Here is a 22,228-nt window from a genome sequence, read left to right on the forward strand (position 1 = left end):
GTTGAGCAGCCTGAAAACTACAGTGAGTTCTAGGCAGGGAAAGTCTGCAAGCTGGTGTCTTAGACTTTCCACATTTATTGGCATGGGGTCCTGTGCAGGCATGCGTATGTGAACAACGCCTACCAGATTCTGCAGTGAGCAAAAGTGCAAATAAATAATAATGTCATCCTTGATTAAGTAATGTGTCATGCGTACCCTGCATTTGTAAAAATGGTAGAGAATCATGGCACAGGATAGAATGGTTACTAACACCCTAGCTGTCAGATCTTGCTACTGAAACATTAACTACAATGTAAAATACTCAGCTGTATTGCAGTTTTTCCACTACTTTTTTTGTGAGTTTGCACTCTACTATTCATAGGAGAAAGAATGATGTAATTTTATTAACCTCATAACCACTTTCCGCCAACAGAAAAATAAAAACATTGGAATGACTATCTGGCATGAAATTTCTGTTTCTCTTAAAAACATGTCTATAATTTCTGTTTCTCAAGACACCAGGGACAAAAAAAATAATCTGTCTTCTGACAAATTTTACAGCACCAAAATGAGAAAATAGAAATAGAATAAAATACAACTAATTAGTATTTGGAACTTTAAACATGAAAATACTATACTGTCAGGAGCTCTCCATGTAAATATGCGTAATATCCACCACCAGAGTATCTGACCTACTTATATTATTACCAGGACGCCACTAAAAACTCCAGATACTTTTGCTAAAATATTACAGTGCTCTCTTTCCTATGATGGCAAAGCTTTGAAAAAAGAATGGAAAACAACCTGTAAAATTTAAAAAAATGACCACGTCATCCTCTGAAAACAAGTAGAAGGTAATGACTTTGATAAGATATATCACATATTCTATACTGAATTCACACACAATGACAACTTTGATTTATAGGTAGATGGCAGCCCATCTTGTAAGATCTATCTTTGCTTGTTAATCGGCTTTCATTTTTCTAAGCAGTCAAGGTGATGTGCAGTGTCCACCTGTATGTTCTCGGCAGAGACTACAAGTATAGAAGTAACACACTATTGAGCTAGGTAGGCTGCTTGTGAGCTCAGATCCAAGAGCAATAGGATGTGTGTGAAGTTGTGGTACACACTGTCAAGTCAGTTGAATAGCTGGCCTCAATATCTGCTAGAAACATGCCATTTCCAAACTCACCGATGACATTTCTCCCAATCAGCAAGGCACTTACCTCATAGACAGTGCAGGACATGAAAGGGGTCAAAGCTCAGAGGGGACATGGTCCCAATTCAAGTGGCTTTAAGTCTGAGAAGTCAGACAATTCAAACAGGTTAAAGCTGAAAGGATTTTAGCTGGATATGCATCATAAAGCTAATTATAGCCAACCAGAACAATATAGCCCCCAGTTTACACTCTGTTTTTTCATTTATAAATGAAACTGTGAATGTGTTGGGGATTTTTGGTTTTGGTTTGGTTTTGTGGGTTTGTTGTTTTGGGTTTTTTTTAGTATGACCTTTAATTCCAATTACTCTTGAGATTATGTGACATTATACAGCATCACAAAACAAAACTTTGACAGTACTGAGATCCAATGGTAGCATCATGGCTTCTAGGTCAATGCTGAAGCTGTTTAATTTCCCAGTAAACCATGAAATGCTGGTCAGCAGGTGCAAAAACTCTGTGCCACAAAAAAGCCCCAAGAAGCAACAATCCCCTCCCCAACACCGTAATAACAATGAACTCAGTAATCTTTCAGGTTTCCTTACTTTGGGCAATGCAGTTATTTTAAGACAACAGTACTGGTACATTTGCAGTTTTAAAATGAAGTTTAGCCCAGACAACCCAAAATGGAAGAGAATGTCTTCATCCTAAGGAAGAAACACATCCGTCCCCTTTTTGGGGGAGGTCAAAATAACTGTTTGCTTTCAACAGTCCTGGTACAAAAAACCTGCCTGATAAAGTATGAGTTGTTTGTAAGGAATAAAGCAAGAAATATCAATAATATTGTGGAAGAGATTTTTCTCTGAGTTATTAGTAGGCATTATATGTTACGGAAAGGCATCTACACTGGGAAGTTTCTACCATGGGATCCAAACACAGTATGCAGAGGACCTGGCATTTCAAATCCACTCAGTTTAGCAGAAAGGTTTGCATTTAAAAATGTGCAGCAGACAATTAGCTGTGGACAAGGTGGAATGAGCCTTTAGCTGCCATGGAGTGCCAACTGATACAACTGTTGCCAGAATTTTCTGCCGTTGCTGCTACACAGAATTGACAGCACTAAGAGTAAAATTTTTAACATGATAATGTCTTTGCTCATGGCAACCTACAGGAACTTGGAATCAACTTAAATCCTCCCCTTCCTCTTCTGTCTCACTCCAAAGTACAGCAGCAGAATTTTAAATTGTTTGGAGAATGTCTGTTTTCTATGGGGGGAAATGCATTTCAAGTACTCCATATGTTATTTCAGAAACTCAGTCTGATAAAGTTGCTTGCACTGAATAAACCCCAACCTTGGGATTTAAATGGATGGGGCTATTAATAAAGTAGACTACTACTCAGTATGAGAAGTACTTTACTCTTAAATCTTGAAAGCAAGATTATGCCAGAAGGATGCAGCCAATTCTAAGAGGTGGCATCCAACCTGGGGAATTTCAGAGCAGTACCCTTCACAGGGCAACTGCACCTTCCCTTGGGGCACATTATGCCCCCATTCACACTGTCTACTGCCGTTGAGTACTTTTAAACTGAATTCGGGGGCAGAAATCCCTGCTCAGTGAATATAGGAGTAGTGTATGTTAAAAACAACGAAAATATTTTTCCTGTCACAGTGTCACATTTTGTTTAAACTCTGGAAGAGAGCTGCTCTTCATGTGCTTTTGTATGTCATGGGCCTCTGCTGCTTAATAAACCTTTATGAAAGTCATAAATTTGAGAACAGGGGATATAGCTAAACAGAGCTGAAAAGAACGAAGTGACAACACACTTTCTTACTTTCTTACTTTCTGTTACATCCCTAAATTTTAAATCCTTACTTGAAGGAAATCATGGCAGTCACATGAGGAATACTGGGGAGTTGCAGGCAGTGTGGTGCAGCGTTTAGTTTGTGCTCCCCTTCCCACCTATCAGTTTTATGGATGGTCAGAAAGAGGACCTCAAGAGAAGGAAAATACGATGGGATGGGATATCTCCCTGGTAAATACAATATACTGTTTCAATTCACAAAGCATTTAAAACTTCTGGGTAGTAAAAACTCCATTATGTGCAGAGGTAGAACAGCTGAACACAGAGAAAACTTGTGATCGACAAGATGAATCATTCTGATGCATTACTCTTAACCCAGCACATGATCCTCTTTCCTCTGAGGTCAAGACCATGATCCCATCACAACCCAGTTTTGCTCTCAGCTCATTCATCCATCCCAGTTAAGGAGAGGACAACTCTGTAGTAAGTATGCAGCTCCACTGACTTTCAGCAGATTTCTAGTCAAAACCAAACGTCCTTGCTGGAGGTACAAAAAACTTACTGAGACAACATAGGTCTGAAAAATGTAGCTACAGATCTTTAATTATGGTAAAATAGTGGAAATGGGCTCCTTTCTACCTCTATCAGGCTATTTTTAGAACTAAGTACCTGCAATATCAACTGAAAGGAGTGAATCAAGGAGTGAAGAAGAAAAATGGAAGAGGTTATTCCATGTATGAGTTAGACTAAAGGTTTCATGTCAACAATGTGTTTTTTTCTGAAAAGCACAAAGTAGACTAAGCAGAGAATCATGAGACCCATCAGAGAGGTCCAGCAATGACAGCAGTTCCAAAACTGTGCAGATTTATTTTTGGGGGAAATCTGAGAATTCTAACACCAGCTGTTTATACTGGGTTATCTCCTTTGGCATCAGCTAGAGTCTGACATGCATCCATCAGTGAAAACTCTAGAATTCCTACATTGTCCTTGTCTAATAATATTACTCCCAGTAGATCTTTCACAAACAGTTGTCTTCTATGTGGTTCCAATATAGGATAGTAACTACTTTCACATTGAAACAATTACTTTTTATTGAGGATTTTTTAAGATTTATTATTTTAAAATACCTGAAACTTAACAATTTTACTAAAGAATTTCTCAGTAGTACTGCTGAAATAAACTACCATGGCATCAATTTTAGTGCAGAGTGCTATGTACCAACCATTCACAATGTAAGGTCCTAGTTGATTTTTTTAAATAAAAATATCTCTGATGTCTTCTGGGTCTCTCGCTATTTTGCTCTTCCTACAAACTCCTGTCAACAGATCAGAGACAGGCCATGTGCTCAGAAGCAGATAATGCATGTCAGACTCTGTCTTCAAAATAGAGTCAGGAAAAGGATACATGCTGTACAGATTGTGTAATTCAAAATAATTGTTGTTTGAACTACTGAAAATGAGTATGTGCTTAAGGAACAGTTGCAAATGTTAGCCTATAAAGTTTGCTTTGGCTAACACGTTTTACCTTAATATGATGGGTGGAAGGCAGTGGGTATAATCCAAAGCCACCTACGATTACAAGAGTGCTTGTTATATGTTTCTTTTTTGTGAAATGTATAGTTTGGTTATTGCTTACCTCTGTTTTTCCACTCCCTGGTGATTCATGGCATGGCTTTTATATAGGCAGATGTCTGTTGTTGTGAAAACAATGCTGAGCTTGCAGCTTTATTTTGATTCTAAAGCTGGACTGGTTTTAAGATGGAACTTAGCCAGCTTCTGAGAAGAGCTATGTGACATGAGTCACTGCAGGAGGGAGAAGGGGACTATGGGCTGTCAGTCCCATGCTCCACAGTCCACACAAACCAAAGGATGGCTGCAATGAGTCCTTTTACTTGAGGTGTGTTTCTTAACTAGAGAAAGAAGGCTTTCTATGTTATTAAAAAAATATTTCAGTTTTACCAAGAGAGAATAGGTTTTTTAATTAATGTAGACAAGAGCTTGCTACTATTTAAGTTTTGCATTTTTTGCCCTCCAAATGACGCAGAAATTCACAGATTACAAAGCTATGAAGTATGGGTGGAATCTTCTCAAAGCACCAGGAATAATATCCCGCTGCCAGAGATCAGGGGGAGAGTCAGGTTGTTGATTTATTTTCAACGTCTAGACAAAGACAGCTAATTGTTACAGAAGAAGTATCTGGTTTTAGTTGAGGTCCACACTATACACTTCACTTATTTAAGGCTGACTTGTCCTGGTTTCAGCCGGGATGGAGTTAACTGTCTTCCTAGTAGCTGGTACAGTGCTATGTTTTAAGTTCAGTATGTGAAGAACGTTGATAACACTGATGTTTTCAGTTGTTGCTCAGTAGTGTTTAGACTATAGTCAAGGATTTTTCAGCTTCTCACGCCCAGCCAGGGCACCTGACCCAAACTGGCCAACGGTGTATTCCATACCATGGGACGTCCCATCTAGTTCAGGAACTGGGAAGGGGGGGGCAGGGATTCGCCGCTCGGGGACTGGCTGGGTGTTGGTCGGCGGGTGGTGAGCAATTGCCCTGAGCATCATTTGTACATTTCAATCCTTTTATTATTACTGTTGTCATTTTATTAGTGTTATCATTATCATTATTAGTTTCTTCTTTTCTGTTCTATTAAACCGTTCTTATCTCAACCCATGAGTTTTACTTCTTTTCCTGATTTTCTCCCCCATCCCACTGGATGGGGGGGGAGTGAGTGAGCGGCTGCGTGGTGCTTAGTTGCTGGCTGGGGTTAAACCACGACATGACTCTAACTTCATTAGAAGTTAGCTCATGAAGACTTGCCTCTTGCTAGGATTTCAGAAGATGGTTACTCTAAAAACAACACAATGGCAGAAGAGACAACACAGAGAAGAAAGTTTTGAACTTTCCTTGATTTTCAGCAGCAATTAACCGTGTTAGGTTTTTAGAAAAACTCTTCCTTTGTTTGGTACATCTCCAAAGGTTAGTAGGATAGAGTTCAATATACCACTAACTCCTAATTTCCTGAGAGAAATCCAAGAGTGATACAAAATGGTATGTAAATAATACTGTGGTCACCAACAGGATGCTGTAAAAAATGCGGTGGTGGGAAAAGCTGAGGGTAGATGACAGCTGTGAGCAAAAGAAATCTCACTCTCTTCGTGCATGGAATTTCCTACTATGCTTTCATCTGCTCAGTAAATTACACAGGATTTACACTCACATAGTAACTAAGTCCTCTCTGCAATTGATTCTGCACATTACCTCAAGAAACATTTTCAGACTAGTAGTAATAACAGTAATAATAATAATCCCATCCAAAGCTAAAAGTTATATCATCTTGGAATTTCATATAGATGTAAAATCATCACCCAATTCAGATTATTTATGTACTTCACCTTTAATGTCTACCCTTTTGTTTATAAAATTATTCTTAGACAAAACTATTAAAGATTAACTCTGTAGGTTCCCATTCCTTTCACCACTTTGGCAGCAAGGAACAGTTTTTTAGCAAAATATCCAACACACTTCTTCATAAAAAAATACAAGCTACAGAATTCAATGGGAATTCAAAAAATTAAATAAAACATTTTTACTTAGGTCAAGTAAGTTCATGTAATATGTACCTGCAGAAGTAATCTCTCAAAGGCAAGGAAGTTGTCCCATTTGGAAGTCTGGGGGTGTTTCAAAGTCTGGACCGTGGCCAGCACAAGCTGTAGAAGACCACAATGGTTCTCCAAAGCTTTGAGATTATTTCTGAAAAGCTGAATGTATGAGCTGAGCTGTTCTGGGGTGACTCTGCCTGTGGAAAGGAAAACAGGACACAGCATTCAGTGGTGGCAAATACAAACCTAGAGTTTTTAAACCACCGTGGGCCTGATCCTAGATTCACTGCAATCACTGGGAGCGTCAAGCTGCAGCAACAGGTCAGGACAAAGACTCACTTCATCCATGAATTGTAGCTTAAGGTATGTGGTATGGCAGGTATTTAACAACACACAACAGAAGCTGACATAAAGGGTAATACTATTTTTTGTTTTCACACATAGAGGAACATTCATTTAAGCTAGGGAGATAATACTTGACAACTACTGAAAATGGTTGATCCTTCTATTTTTATCAAAAGTCCAATGGGAATTTGTGAGCCTTTTACCTCACACCAAACCCACACCCTCCAGCCGCTTCCTGAGGGTGCACTTTTGATCAGTGTTGACTCAAAAAATAGAGATAATGTTAGTAATTCAAGGAACTGTTTTCTGGAGCTGTTCTTGGAAAGGACACTTCCAAGGCATGACTCTTTAGTTTCTGAGATGCAGTAAGCGTAGCATGACTTCATCTGTTATTGAAAATAAGCACCCTGGTGCCCATACAGTGGTCTGTAGATCTTTCCTTAATAGAAGAGCATGAGGGGAGTCATTCAGGCTACACAAACACTACAGAATTAGCAGTTATTCCATCCAACATTGAAGTGGCAGCTAAACTGCTCAATCAATTTATATTTTAGAAGTGATCTGTTCCAGGGAGGAAAGTCCATAGTACCTCATCTGCCCCAAGAAAATCATCACAGGCAATCACACATGCCATCAACATGCAAGGAAAAATGGTGTCAAAACACCATCCTAGTTGCAAGTCTGGACTGAGATCCAGTCCAGAGCTGTTTCATGGTTCCTGGCAGCCTCTGCCAGTTACGAGTCATCTTCCTCAAGCAAACCAGACCTAAAGAGCCGGGACATGTAAGATGGAGTGAGGAGGATCCTTTAACTTAAACAGGACAAGCTTTGGTGCCAGGAAGGCACTAGGCTGAGCTGATGCTAGGTGGTTCACAGCTTACACCACTGGTCATTTTATTCAGTACTTTTCCATAAGGGAAAGATCTTGTAAGACTGCCACTGTGTTTCTTCTCTGTGTTTGGTTATATCATCACTTTACAAGGTTCTCCATCTGCCTCTGTCCTTTCAGTATCATATAAATGGCAAATAAATGATTCCAACAGTGAATAAATGTTGAAAGCGCTTTCTCTTAGTTTCAGTGATACCAAGGGCAGTCTTTGGAAGAGCATTTAGATTAGGGAAAGCTGCTAAATAAAGCAAAAACACACAGGCTCTTTATGTGAATTTTAACAGCAAGCATCAAACCAAAAAGTCAGCAAATTAACACACAAATCAAGCTGACACCACTCAGTAGGCCAGAGGGTTGACAAAAGGCTTCTACGGTTAGCCCACATAGGCTAAAACAGCAACCACAGCCATGTGTGTTTTTAGACTAAACACTGGAGCTTTCAGTCTTGTTATATTTCTTTTAAAGCTGTGTCAGGCAGATTTACACGGTGATTTGAAAATGTCAGTCCATGATGCCTTGCAGCATACCTTTGATAATGACTGCATTATTACCTATAGCAGTCCTGATATATTGTAACGTATTCAAAATCTGATAACTTGCTTCAACTGAGAAAACATGAAGTTGCCAGCCCTTCCCTCATATAAAACAGTAAAATGTGAGGGCTTTCAAGACTTCTGATTTCAATTTAAAAAAAAAATAATTTTTCAGGAGTTTTGTTCCATATTGTCCCTTGTGAAAGTGAATCCAGATGCAGCACTGGATCAGTCTGAGATCCATTCAGCACCATTTCAGATAAACAATCAAATTCTTTCCCACCCTCAGAGTACCACCAAAAGAAAGTCCAACATATACGTAAACATAAGTGAAATCCTGACCTTAGCAAGTCATTAACAAAACTTACATTGGCATTAAAGAGTCCAGCATCTCATCTGTGATATTTACAATATCCATGGAATCACTCGGATCCAGGGTTCAAGAGTTCCAGCCAATTTCTACACAGAAACCTCCCTGGACAGCTGGCTGATAAATACAACTGTTCCAGTAGATGAGAAAAGGAATTTGGGAAAGTGATTGGTGGTAATCAGGAATTAAATGACTCTTCCTGAGGCCTAAATCCTCATCACCTTCCCTGCTGCTTGCTCACAGAGGGAGATTTCAGCACAACAGACTAAATTTAATCTAATGCCAACCCTATCAGCCCTTTATTTTTTTAAAGTCCCTCTGCCGTTTCAAGTCCTTTTATGTTGCAATGTGGCAGACAGGTTCCATGAAATCAAGATGAGACAGATGCCAACCACATCATCATGTTTCAGCTGTCATCTTGTTCTTCTAAAGCAAATCCAGAGATTCACAGGCAGAAGATGGCAACTACTGGCAGAAAGGACTGTAGTGTAAGCGTCTTGTCCTGCTCTCTTCTCCTCTTCCTGCTCCAAACCCTACACCTACGCATAGCCAGATGTCCGTGTGGGCACCAAAGTCTGGCTTGCGAGGACCATGTTATGTTGACAACGCACTGGATCATTTTTTAATTCCTGGATGTGGGAAGAAGTAGTAAGACCTCAACCACCCTTAAGAGATTTAAAAGTACTGATAACCTTTCTTGCACAAACACCAGGAATTCCATATTGTCTGGGAAGTAACCTTTGCCATTAATAGTTGTCAAGCGTAGCATGTGTGAAACAGGTACATTTATCCCATACTGTGTCAACAACATTAAACCATGATACAGGCCTTGATAAAAACAACATCTACTGAAAGCAACATTAAAAAAAAAAAATGTTTCAAAGTTTCATGCCTCTGCCCAAGTCAGCAGAGAGGATAAAATGAGTAGGTAGTGACTGGGAAGTCTCTCAGTGAAACTCAAAAGTTAACAGAATACAAGCGGATGGGGAGCAAGGAAGGAAAACAGTAATGCTGACAGACTGATGATGCAGGTAGTGCAGGAATTAATTCAGCTAAGAAGCTGTGAATGGTTAGTTAGGAACAATTAAAGTATTTGTGCACTAATGCAAGAATCTTGGGCAACAGAACAAAAAAATAGTGTAGGAAATGAAACTGAACATTACAGAAGTAACATAAACATGATGGACTAGGTACCAGTCTCACTACTGAAGGACCAGTTCCATCCAGGAAACACTGAAAAGTCAGTGTGATGAAGCAGCTCTGTATTTCAGTGATCTGATAAACTGAAGATTAGAAGGAAGAGATAACACAGACTAGGCTAGGCTAGGCAAAAAGAAAATTAATATTTATGTCTAAGAAATGGTGAAAATTAGCTACCTTATTAGTCTGGTGTCAGGGATATTTAAAGCTTCAGGACAAATATCCAAGAAAAAAATACCTTACATCACAGAGAAAAGTGGGATAAAATGCAAAGCACATTTATCAAAGAATATCATGTCAAACTGATGTGTAACCAATTAATAAATTAATTGTAATGCACATGGATTTAGCATACCATTAACTATGCCATAATCATATTTAAGAGGGAAAAGACTAGGATTAGAAGAATCATAAGCTATCTAATAAAATTCCAAAAGTAGATGGCAGGTAACATGCAATAGAGAAGTACTAGCATATAGAAAGAAAAGGTAAAATAAGAGTGTGCTTGTGTACGCATGTACGTATTTATAGTACAAATTTTGGTACTAAATAGTGCCAAAATGAGTACTGTCACAAGGTTGTGAAACACCATTAATATGGTGAAAGAGCAGAAGGCACAGCTGGATTGCTTTGAGCACTGGACTAACGTACACGGGATGAAATTTAACGGTACAAAGTGCAAAATTATACATTTTGAGGCTAGGATAAGAGCATCTGCTGTACATTGGGAGTTAAAACCTGGAAATGACAGAAGGAGGAAATAATGTCTAAGCCTCCTTATTGTAAAAAAGCAGGTACAATCCATACCAGGTGATATAGTTACAGTAAAAACAGGGCCATAGAAATGCCTCAATACAAAGCTTCTCCTCCTGAAGCACTTCATGCAGCTCCAATCATCCCCATTCCTGGAAGTTTAACTCAAAATTGTGCTGCATGCACAGAAAGGCTACTATAATGATTGGGGGACAGAGAACTTAAGTTAGGAAAGCAAAATAGAAACGCCTGGCTTGTATGGGCTCCCTGCCCCACCTGGAAAAAATAGAGATCAATATCAATGCATGAAAAATGTTTACATTAAGGGTCAATATTGGTACTAAAACTAATGGGCATAAATAAAGTATGAATATAATTACACAAGACATTAAGAAACATGTCACTGTATCAATCCATCTTCCAGTAGTGGAGACAAGAGTGGAGGCAAACAATTTACTTTGTTCTAAGGTGGGGTTTGATGTGTGTCTGATGAGCAGTTGCATAAATGCTCACAAGACTTAATTCAATACAATTGGCCCCCTTCAATCCTTCACTCTTACAATAATAAATTTGCAAACATATTGGGACATAGAGATGTTGAATTCCATTTCCAACTTTCAAGAATTCAGGGCAGATTCCAAAAGAACTGCAGATCACTTTTGCCAACTTTTAAATTACAGAAGCCGTACCTTGTATTTAAAAAAAAAAAAAGGTAATTAATTGAAATAAATTATTTTTTGTTAAATATGAAAGTAGCAGCACTGAATACCAACATCTGCAACAATACACCATATAGAAAATGCACAGTTAATACTACATGCACCAATGATGATGTGTACAGTTAGACTGAAGGGAAGAAGTAATTCTACTACTAGTAAAGCAGATCACTCAAGTTAGACATACTGGAGCAGAAATTACCAGCAACTGATATTAAAGGCCTGTCAAAAAACTGGTTTTGACAGTTTTGACAGACTTTCACCTCAACAGTTAAACAGAAAGTTAACTGGACAAACCACATTTGTAGAGATCAAGACATGATTCCACAGTATGACTTTTTTCCATTTTAAATTAATGCTGCAGTCTATGTAGTGCAATGCAGGCATCACTTCAAGAAAATAATTATTTTTCAAGACAGATTTACTGGTAGAAGTAAATTTTTAAAATTCAGAATCCCAAAGTGCATTTTTTTCTTCTTTTTTTTTTACATAAAGATTTATGGATGAACGAGGTGTCTAAAGAGCAAAGGTCAGAATTATCAATGTGCTGTTCCAAACTTACAGTCCTCATTTTTTCATCTAACACTTAGCTAATTATCTCCATAGGGACAAGAAAACAAGTAAAGAGGAAAGTACATTTTGTGACCAATTGAATAAGTAAGTGGATGCCTTTCCAAGACTACAGGAACCTCAAATACATATAGCTTTAAACTTTGTTCAATTTTATGCAAGAACAGAGTTTGAGCTTCACTGGCTAGAGCGCTTTTGCTGAGGTCCATTTTTCACTTGACAGAACAACAAATAAGAAATGACCTTGGCATACTTATGTTCACAGTCGAGATTTTTCAAGGCAGTAGAGGGCTGAAAAATTCCAAATAAATTGTTTTCCTTGTCCACAGCCTTAGGAATATAGACCTCTCTCTCCCAGTAGCTTGCCTCTGATCATGTCCAATGCCGGATACTTGTGAGGAATGTAGAAAGCTCTCACGCTCCACGAAGCCAATTGGGCAACCGTACTGCTAAGGGAGTCAGATATTTTGCAAACTAAGTGAGAGAAATTTAGTGGGACAGATGACGCCCCTTATGTCTCCTTGTTAGTGTAATTTCCAGATGTTGTTATTAACTCAAAATGCTTTTGTACTTCTTAGGAAGTTTCAGTAACACTCTTTAACAGCAAGTGCACAAAAATAATTTGATCTCAACTTTTCTTTAGTTAACTTCAAAATTCATCCAGCCCTTAAATTGTTAATAAAGAAGAGAAGGACACCAACTACCTCTAGTTCTCTGGAGAGATTAAAAGTAGGCCAGTATGAGATGCTGTTTGGCTGGCTTCTCCAGAACAAGGCTCTGGACCTGAAGAGCACTAAACATTACAGCAGACTGAAAGCAGATGTCACAGGCTTATTTCTAAGAGCGTACGCTCATCTCCCACAAACACAAACCCATCTGCTCTGGAGTTGATGGTCACTTGTAAGCCTCTCTCCCTTTTCTGTTTGCAGGAGCGCTGATATCCAGATAGCCCCGTGGTCACAGGTATGAGCACAAACGGCAAGTCCCCACTACAGCAATCGCAGGATAAGTCCACCCCGGGGGTCTGAGCAGCCCCCGAAGCACACCCCAAACCACGTGGCAGCGGCAGCCTCCTGCTGCCTGCCCCCAGCAGCACCGTGCCACCGAGGAAGAGCGGTGACCGGCCTTCCTTCCTCGCTGGCCCTTACTGATCCCCGTTCCTCCTACTGCCTTAGCAATAGCTGCAGGAGACCGGCGCCGGAGGTCAGCCACTCTTCCCTGCCCGTCGCGGGCTTCCCAGTGCACCTCAAGTCACTCCAGAGCGACGGACCTTCAGGGAGGCAGAGCCTGTCACCTGTCTGCAGGTGTGTACAGCAGTGGCTTTCAAGGACGTAGGAGCCATTGACAACGGTGACAACTATGCTGAGGCTTAGAAAATTCTGGAATGGAGGTCTATACCCAGAACAAATAAAGCTGGACTCTATTTACTGCTCAACTAACACTTGCCACGCGAGTCTGAACATCGAAGCTGACTTGGCTTCAGTCTCATCAGCCGTAGCATTGAGTTAGTTATCTCAAAAGCAGTTTATTATTCATCGCTAGGTATGTATGTTATCATTCAATCCTTGTTTTAACAGTGTTGCCATACAGATCATTTATTTTCGTACAAGTGCCATATGCTATTTTAGCCTTCTCTCCTAACTGGCCTCAGTCTTTTATTACAAAATAGAAACCATGCTTAAATATCAGTTCTGTTACTATTCTTTCGAAATTCTTTACATGCCTTAAAACAAATAAAACCTAATGAATTAGGTGGGACAAACATGACTAAAGCACTCTAATATAATCATCAAGGTTTTCAGTTCTAAGCACATAAATGCAGATGCCTAAATATGACCCCAGTTATGATTTACGATTCCTAGATTATTTACAGTTTCAGGTTTCCCAGTACATTCAGAAGGCTTTGACAAACATAGCTGGTATCTCAGGTGTCTCAATAGGGATTGATAATTTTTTCTTTTTCATCCTTCAGAGTTTTATTTTTAAATGCATGGCCACTTCAACCCATTATTTCCTTCTTTGTGCACTCTACCATACAGTTCCCCCATTAAATCAGTATGAACAAAAAAGGAACAACCATCTCTAGCCAGTGCCTACAATATTCTCCAGTTGCCCTCCCAAATATTAAAGCAAATTTCAGAACTGTTTGAATAAATAGGTGAAATCTCACCTTCCAGAATTAAGCTTCCTAGGGGTCACCATCTATATTAAACTTCCAATTTAATACTGGCATACCAGAGTTTCTCAAATCCCCTTCCTAACCTTGGCTAAATATGTATCATGGCCATATTTTATTACCTTACTTTTCACCTCTTCCACCAGGTTAATAAATACTGAGTAGAAGTCCCAACCAGCGGGTCTCCAGCCCTAAAAAAACAGTAATCCTTGGAAACAGTAATTCACCGTGACTGTAAAGGGACTTGAAATTTGCAAATTTGGTTGAATCATCTGCATGCTTTAAACTTCTCGTAGAAATGAATCAACTTGTTTGTCTTAAAATAACATGCCCAAAGGATTTCAAGGTGGCTTGCGCATGTCCTCATTTAGCCCTAAGACATATGTTTTCAGACACTGAGTACTTCATCATGTTCTTGGCATGCTGTCCCAGAGAGAGGGAGGTCGTTGTTCTTCTTTGGTACATTATTCACAGGACTGATTATTCCTCTGATGATTTCTGGAAGACTTCTGCAGCTGAGAATACCCTAACAATCATTTGGGTGGTAAGTAAATAAATAGGGATGGAAAACATGATGATGTATGAGTATGTACATATGTAATTAACCATGTCTCTTGTGTAACGAGTCATCCTTTGCGAGACTGAATGATGAGGTTTCCACAATTATGCTTGGAAAAAAAAGCACTGAGCAAGCCACCCAGTTTTATTGTATTGCCATGTTCCACCTTAAGTCTCACGCTTAGAGACTTTGCAAGCACACCAGCACGTACTGTATCTTTGGTTTAAATCCTTCGGCACTGGCTGTTCTCAGTGACACTTTGCTCCTTTACTTCTATATCACTTTCAGCTACTTTCTTCAAGTTTGCTCCCCTCTTTTTTTGACTACACGGCTCCTTTCCTAATGTAAAGAAATTCTGAAGCCCCTTCTGTCATCTCTTAAGACACACAAAGCATGGTACGTAGTGCTGATACCCACAACTACCCCAGTGTTCCAGCAAAGTGCAGGTGCCACGTGTTTCTGCTGCGTGCTGAGCAAACACCAGAATCGGCATCTCCCAACCCATATTCATGAACTCTCCTGCTGATGTAAAACACAGTCATTATGGCTGATGCATCCTATGAAACGAAGATATCGCAGCGCTCACGTACAGCAAGTTGTATCTTATTTCCAACCAGGCTGCAGATATAAATAACAGCAATTGCACTAAATTTCCTTTTCTTAGACTTAAAGAATAAGTGGTTTATTTTTCACCCAGGTTCACAGAAGCTTAAGGGACCTGCTCCTGTGATTTTAACCATGTCTTGATCATCACAAATGGACAGTCTACAAGTACAGTGGCTTTCTTTTTTTTTTAAATCACTTTGAATTCAAAACTTCAAAATATTTCTTTTCAAGACTCAGAAGATATAATAGAACTCAACATCAGCAAAAAATAAAGTAAGCTTAGTGAATAAAAGAAATCTCTGGTGTTTACCTGAAAAAAACACCAAACAAATTTTAGCAAAGAACAGAAGATGGCAATACAACTACTTCTTTTCAGGAAGTTGCATCAGCATTCAGTAACTAATGAATAGTATCTTCTTTAATACTTTATTATTATACATATGTACATAAAAATCAGCTTATTTCTATATAGCAGGATTACTGATCTAGCTTTATACCTACTACTGACTAATGGGTAATCAAAAACTGGAAGAAGCATTTCAACCTTTCCTGGGCAATTTGGTTTGTTTTATATCAAAGTTGTTTGTTTAGACGCATTAGAAACACTGTAACTCACTACAGATTCGAGCCAATGAAGAAGTACTGTTACTTACAACATCTCCCAAAACAATACTAGTTACCAGTATATATACAAGTAAATGCTATTTAAATTTTTAAGCTTTTAGCCCACAGTCATTTCCTCTTAAAGATACATACTATAAAAAATTAATAACAACATACATTTACATTATATCTTTGTTTCAAAGCTTCACAAATGTTTATCTGTACATTAATGTTTACTCCCAACTATTGTAAACATCATGTAAATTGTCTAGAGAAAGACCACATTAATATAGGCTTTTCACAATACTTTTATTAAGACAATAAGACTTCATACTGAAGTTAATATAAGCTTTGCAGTATTACATTAGCAAAGAATATAAATAATGAAATGATATGTTTGCAGAACTCCTGCAAGAGCAACACACTTCTGTTTTCTTTTAAATTTTTATGAATTATCTTCAACTCTAATCACAACCAGACATGGAAGGAGACCTGGCCACAAGTTCATATTTAAGTGTTTGGGTTTACTGTCCAGACAAAAAATTGAAATTTAAAAAAGACTTTATCCAAAAAGTCCAGACACATAGAAAGACTATTGCCACCCCAATACCTTTTTAAAAATAACAGTAAGATTAGCCATATAGTCCTGCATCCATGTGCCAACTACATTTTAATCAAAGATAACATACTACTAGCATATTTCTCTGTTTCACATCACTGCACAGGGTTCTGTGTTTCACTTCCATCTGCTAACTGTTTTATAGTAGTGAAGTGCAAAGTAAATGAGGTATGAGACACAAATATGACATGCTTTACAATTTTATTATGGCTTGAACCATTACCCATCTTCACACCACAAGAGACTATTCAGCATGCAGTAGGTTATTCACTGAACAAGAGACAGTTGAGACAAAAATACTTTTACTGAAACTTTGTAAACTAACTTAACCTAGGAATTGCTATTTCTGCAAAAATATTACGTCAATTAAAAAAACATAAAAAATTCAACAAGAACATGGTACTTCAGAACCAACTGAAGTCTTTCTTTAAACTTAAGAGTGAGTAGTCCCAATATTACACTTCTTTAAGGTAAATTCACATAATGCATAATGCAGTAGTCATTAAAGAAACAAACAAAAATACCCCAAACCCAAACCAACTCACCACACTCAGAACAAATCTGAACAACACTTGATTTCCTTAACAAGAACAGCAAAAAGCCATTTACAGTCACCTGCAGTGAATACCTTCCTAAAATAGTGAGGGAGAAATGTTGCCTCCAAATAAACTTCTTGCAATAGAGGAAGTACTGGATGCTCTACAAAATTTCTTTTTTTTTTTCTTTAATACTATTCTGAGTAATTTTAGTTTTGGATTAAAATATCTCTTCTAACCTGTTCTGGTTAAAATTTATTTGATTTTGTTATGAGTGCACTTCATGTTATCTGTCTCAGTCTCCCCTAAATTAGGCATGTTTCCTTTAAGCAGAGGGCAGCACTTAACTCCCAGAACTACTTCCAAACACATTCCCAAAAGCTGTAGCTATTGTTACAGTAGGAGAACCCAGTGGGGTTGCATGTTCCACACCATTCTTTTCATCTCTACATTTAAGATGAAGATTCAGCATTTCAAGGTACTGTTTTCAGACAGGATGTTTAAATGACACAGATGTTCTATCACCGTTTTTTTCCTCTCTTCTCTCCTCAATAAGATGGATTTTAGTGTGTACATTTCCCAGAAAAAAACTGCACTTTAAGGGTCAAATTGATACTTTGCCATTAAAGATATACAAACCAGTGCACAAGTAACAGTTAGATGTGAAGTGGTGTTTTCCCCAAGTCATAAAGGAACATAGCCAGCTGAAAGACAATTTAAGGGAGGGGAGAAAGGAAAGGTGAGAGATGAAGGAAAGAAACTGGTACATTGTTTTAAAAAAAAACAAAAACAAAAAAAAACAACCAAAAAAGAATTTACTCAATTGGCTGAGCAGCTACAAGATCAACAGAGCTGGATAAGAACAAGCTACCTAACAGCTGCCTTTATTGCTTTAGACTTTTCTTCTTCCTCATGAAATATACTGCACTGCTCTACCAGTTGAGTTCCTTCACTTTCAAACTCACTGGTATTAAAGACTCACAGTCTGTGTCTGGACCTGGCATAGTACCTCTTTTTTGGTCCTCAAGCTCTTGCCCAAATAAAACAAATGCAGTTAACAACAGTAAGCTTAAGTAACTGTGCATAAGAAGTCCTCTCATTTTTATTTATTTCCAGTGTTTGAGCAAAAGTCCAAAAAGAAGGATTAAAATTTATTATTTGCTAGCACAGTATTTCAACATTTGGGACACAGCAGTTTCCAGTTCCCTTTTCAACTGTAGAAACAATAGCACTCACTAAGAACACATTTCATGGATGCCTGTAGACACTAGCAAGCCTTTTGCCACATTCAAGATGCCATTTTACAGCAAAGTCCTTTTTTTCTTTTTTCCGGCCTTTATTTCAACTTTTCCTGTGTTTCTTTTATTTGCAATAGTCTAATAGTGGATCTGTGAGCTAAATTCCTCTAAAGTCCAGGATTAAATCCGCCTGTCAAGTTGAACATGAATTAGCTGTTATGCCCTTGCAGCAATGGAAGCAAACCATGTACTAGGTGGCATCAGCACAAATGCAGCCGGCAGGCAGAGGGAAGTGGTTATAACCCTCTATTTAGTACTCGTTAGACAGCATCTGGAGTATGAATTTTTGGGCTCCACAGTACAAGACACACTGGAGCAGGTCCTGAGAAGGGTCACTACAACGGTTTAGGGGGCTAATGAAAATGATGCACAAGTAATGGCTGAAGGAGATGGGTTTGTTTAGTCTCAAGAAATAAAAGCAGGGAAGGGAGCTACTTACTGTCTTCAAGGACATAATGAGTGATTACAGAGAAGACTGAATCAGACTTCTTGGAGGTGCACAGTCAGAAGACAAAAAGCAATGGTCACACACTGTAGCAAGTGAAAAATCAAACTGTACATAAAAGGAGAACATTTTCTCCACAGGAGTGGTTAAGACTGGTGCAGGGTACCCAGATAGGCTGTGGAACTGCCATCCTTGGACATATTCAAAATTCAGCTGAACAAGGTGCAACGTATCTAGTCTAACTCTTAAGCTGTCCTTGGTTTGAGCAGGGGGTTGGACTAGATGACCTCCAGAGATACCTTCCAACCCCAAATTATTCTTCAATTCATCCTTATTTGTTGATACCACTCATTCTGTGCTAAGCTGCAGGCAGTCATCAAAAAGGGCAAATTTCCTGCCTTTCCTTCTTTACCACCAAGCTTCTGCCACACTGTTGCCTCCACACTAACAGCCATTTCCAAGCCCAGTAAGCACTCCATTCACTGTTCAACCTCCACAGGATTCACACCAAGAGCATAAGTACTTGCTCCTCATAAATCACATGTTTCTTTCAGCTCTAGGAACCTCTATGTGCTAGACTGAAAAAAAAGGGATGGAGGATAAACTGCAAAATATGCATGTGGACATTACACCTCACATAGTTCCAGTTATTCTAAGGTATGTTTGTTTTCTCTTTTGAGCAATTGTTTTGTGCTCTCAAGGATACTACTCTGTGTATCAGCAGGTGAGACTGAAAAAATTAACTGCCACACCACTTTCCTGAATTCAGGATCCATCCTGAAAGCAGCATAATGATTAGGGCAAAGATGATTCCTCAGCAGGTGATGCCTCTAAGCAACACTACACATAAACGCAGGGTCACTTACTGATGAAAAACAAACTTCTGCTCCTGAACATCTCTCCATCTCAGCTATTTTGTCACATCTGCTGAAAAACAGAGAACTTTCTTGGCAGGATTATCAGTATCCTTCATCCTTTCTGTTACATCTAATGAGTTACAGAGATGACCTGAAAAGTTCAGTTGCTTAAGAAAAACAGCAGAAGGCTACATACTCTTTGCACATCTGGAGCTTGGAGCAACATCTCTGTCCTAGACTGGCAAAACCAGATGACTATCAGAAGATGGGATCTGTTCAGTTAGGTGAACACTCTGATCATACTCAACAGGGTCAAAACCCTGAACTTCATCCTGGTTTAACACTGCAAGGTGAAACAGCCATAATATAAATTTCTTTCTACAATTCTCCATGTGGTAATGACTATTCAGAAAGATCATCTTCAAGAGTTATCAGGGAAAGCCTAACCCCACTATACTCAAAGAGCATTCCCCTGGGAATGCAAAGGCCTATAAGAAGCCCCCCAAACAGGAATTTATGCAAAACTTTCAGAAATGCTTCAAACTCTTCAAAAACATTTAGCACTGAGAAGCACAAAGCCTTCCTGCCTCCGGGGTGAGTGATGCAACAAAACATCTGCTACATTGACCATCGCTGAGATTGGGAACATTCGCTTCAGGTCAAGACTACGTTTTTAGTTGCACTACAGGGAGAAATCAGGAACTCAGGATTGCAACAGGCTGGAAAAGCCAAATCTGCTTGACTAGATAGTCCCACACTGCAGGACTTCTGTTGCTTTTGGTGAGACAAAAAGCAGACTAATATAACTCAGGAACCACCTGCTCAGGATCCAGCTGCGCAATGGAAGGAGTTCAGGTCTGAGACAAGCAGCATCCCCTCTCCTTGGAAAAATGCCCTGAGAACACCAGTGAGCCCTTGGAGCAGCACTGTGAGACCCACCATCAGGAATTTGGGACTCTCTGGCCTAAGCCAGGCCTGTCTCAGTCAAGTTGGTATGGGAAGCCTCCTGCTTCATGAGGATGCCTGGAGGGAGACTTTGGCTGCTGCCTCACTGATTCTGCAGCTTGCTCTCCTGATGGGTTTGGAGACCATGTAAATAGGCAACAGAGAAATGTACATGAACATCCCAAGAACCAGCCTACAATATGATCTCCTCTCTGCATAACGGGGTGCTATAGTGTCTCCCAAGCTCAGCTGTTATCCAGGTACCCATCACTTACACAGAGATGTGCAGCAGAAGGGATTCAAACACCCCGCAGACCACTTTAAGCCCTGCAATGCTGATCTGCTTTCTCCTCCTTTGTAAGGACCTCAAACCCAGACTGACATTGTGTCATTACTTGTCTCTACTACAGAATTGTCCTAATGGTTGGCCAGGGTGGATGTTACATATCTGAGATCAGGCTTGATTTATCTGGAAAGATATGTATGTACTCATCGACTTTATTACAGCTCATTTTCTTAGTGGGTAGCTATTATCCGTAAAGTTTATTCCAGGAATTGATGGTGTTGAATCTTGAGTATTTTTACATTGATCTTGTCAAGAAAAAATAGCATGTTAAACACTGTTACAGTCCAATGCAAGTTTTCATTAAAAAAAAAAAGGACATTTTATATTCTTTATATTCTTTATGTTTTTAGATAAGGAATTAATCTATATTCTCCTGTCCATTTTAAGGTACTCCTCTAACTCAAAATGTTATTTCATATCTCCAGGCTAAAATTTCAGGATCTTCTCATTTCTACCCAAACAAATTTTAGAGTTCAATTCAAACCATGCAAACCAGCACATCCGAAAAAGTTACAGTACTCCTCTTTACTTCACAAAGCCTGAGGCTCTGCTAATTTTGTAGTGAGCTGGATTTTTAGAACTGTATTTGTACAGTTCAAATGGAAAGAAACCAAAAGGCTTTTCTTCTGCTAACAAGGGCTCGTGTAACAGCACACTGCACTTTGTTTCTGTTGCTATACCAGTGTTTCGACTTTCATCAGTCTCCATGCCAGTAAAAAGACACAATAAAGGAATTCAGACTTGATCAAGGTTTACTGTGCTCTTTTCAAACAGAAGAGCAAGGGTGTTTCTAAAGCCACAAAAGGACATTTCTAGCAAAGTTTTTACTACTGCCAAATACTATGCTAACAGCAAAGCTTTCAACAAGAGATTCATGGGCTGCCATGTTCAGAAGATGATTAAGATATGCATCAGACCTACAAAGAACAGAACGGGAAGTAGAGGAATGGAAAAAACAGCAACCTTTCTGCTGTACTGTAAGTCAGGCCACTGCTTACAGTCACTTACTTTAAGAGCTGAGCCGAAGTAATCCCTTTAAATAATTCCTTTAAATGCCAGGATTTTTGTTATGCCAAAATAATTTACACCTACACATTTACACCTACACAATGGGATATCTGACGAGAACTTGGCAAATGTCTATCTTCCCCCAGATATTTATCAGCATTCACTTGGGTATCCAAAACACAAATGCAGCTGCCTCAGAGGCAAAATGGACCTGATGCAGTTCTTGAAAAGCATTGTTTGTTGGTTTGGGGGTGGGGTGGGGTGTATGTGCGTATATAGAGAGAGATATGGAATATTTAAATGCTCATTTATTT

General features: G+C 39.0%; 1 protein-coding gene across 1 annotated transcript in view; it reads right to left on the reverse strand.

Moving 5' to 3' along the window:
- SCFD2 (sec1 family domain containing 2) overlaps positions 1 to 22,228 on the reverse strand; it is a 207,268-nt gene that overhangs the window by 146,576 nt on the left and 38,464 nt on the right. Inside the window, exon 4 of the mRNA XM_075025831.1 lies at positions 6,562 to 6,737. Coding sequence (XP_074881932.1) covers positions 6,562 to 6,737 — 176 coding nt within the window. The remainder of the gene's footprint in view (positions 1 to 6,561; positions 6,738 to 22,228) is intronic.

The sequence above is a fragment of the Buteo buteo genome, chromosome 1, assembly GCF_964188355.1.
Source record: "Buteo buteo chromosome 1, bButBut1.hap1.1, whole genome shotgun sequence".
In the NCBI taxonomy this organism is placed as follows: Eukaryota; Metazoa; Chordata; class Aves; order Accipitriformes; family Accipitridae; genus Buteo; species Buteo buteo.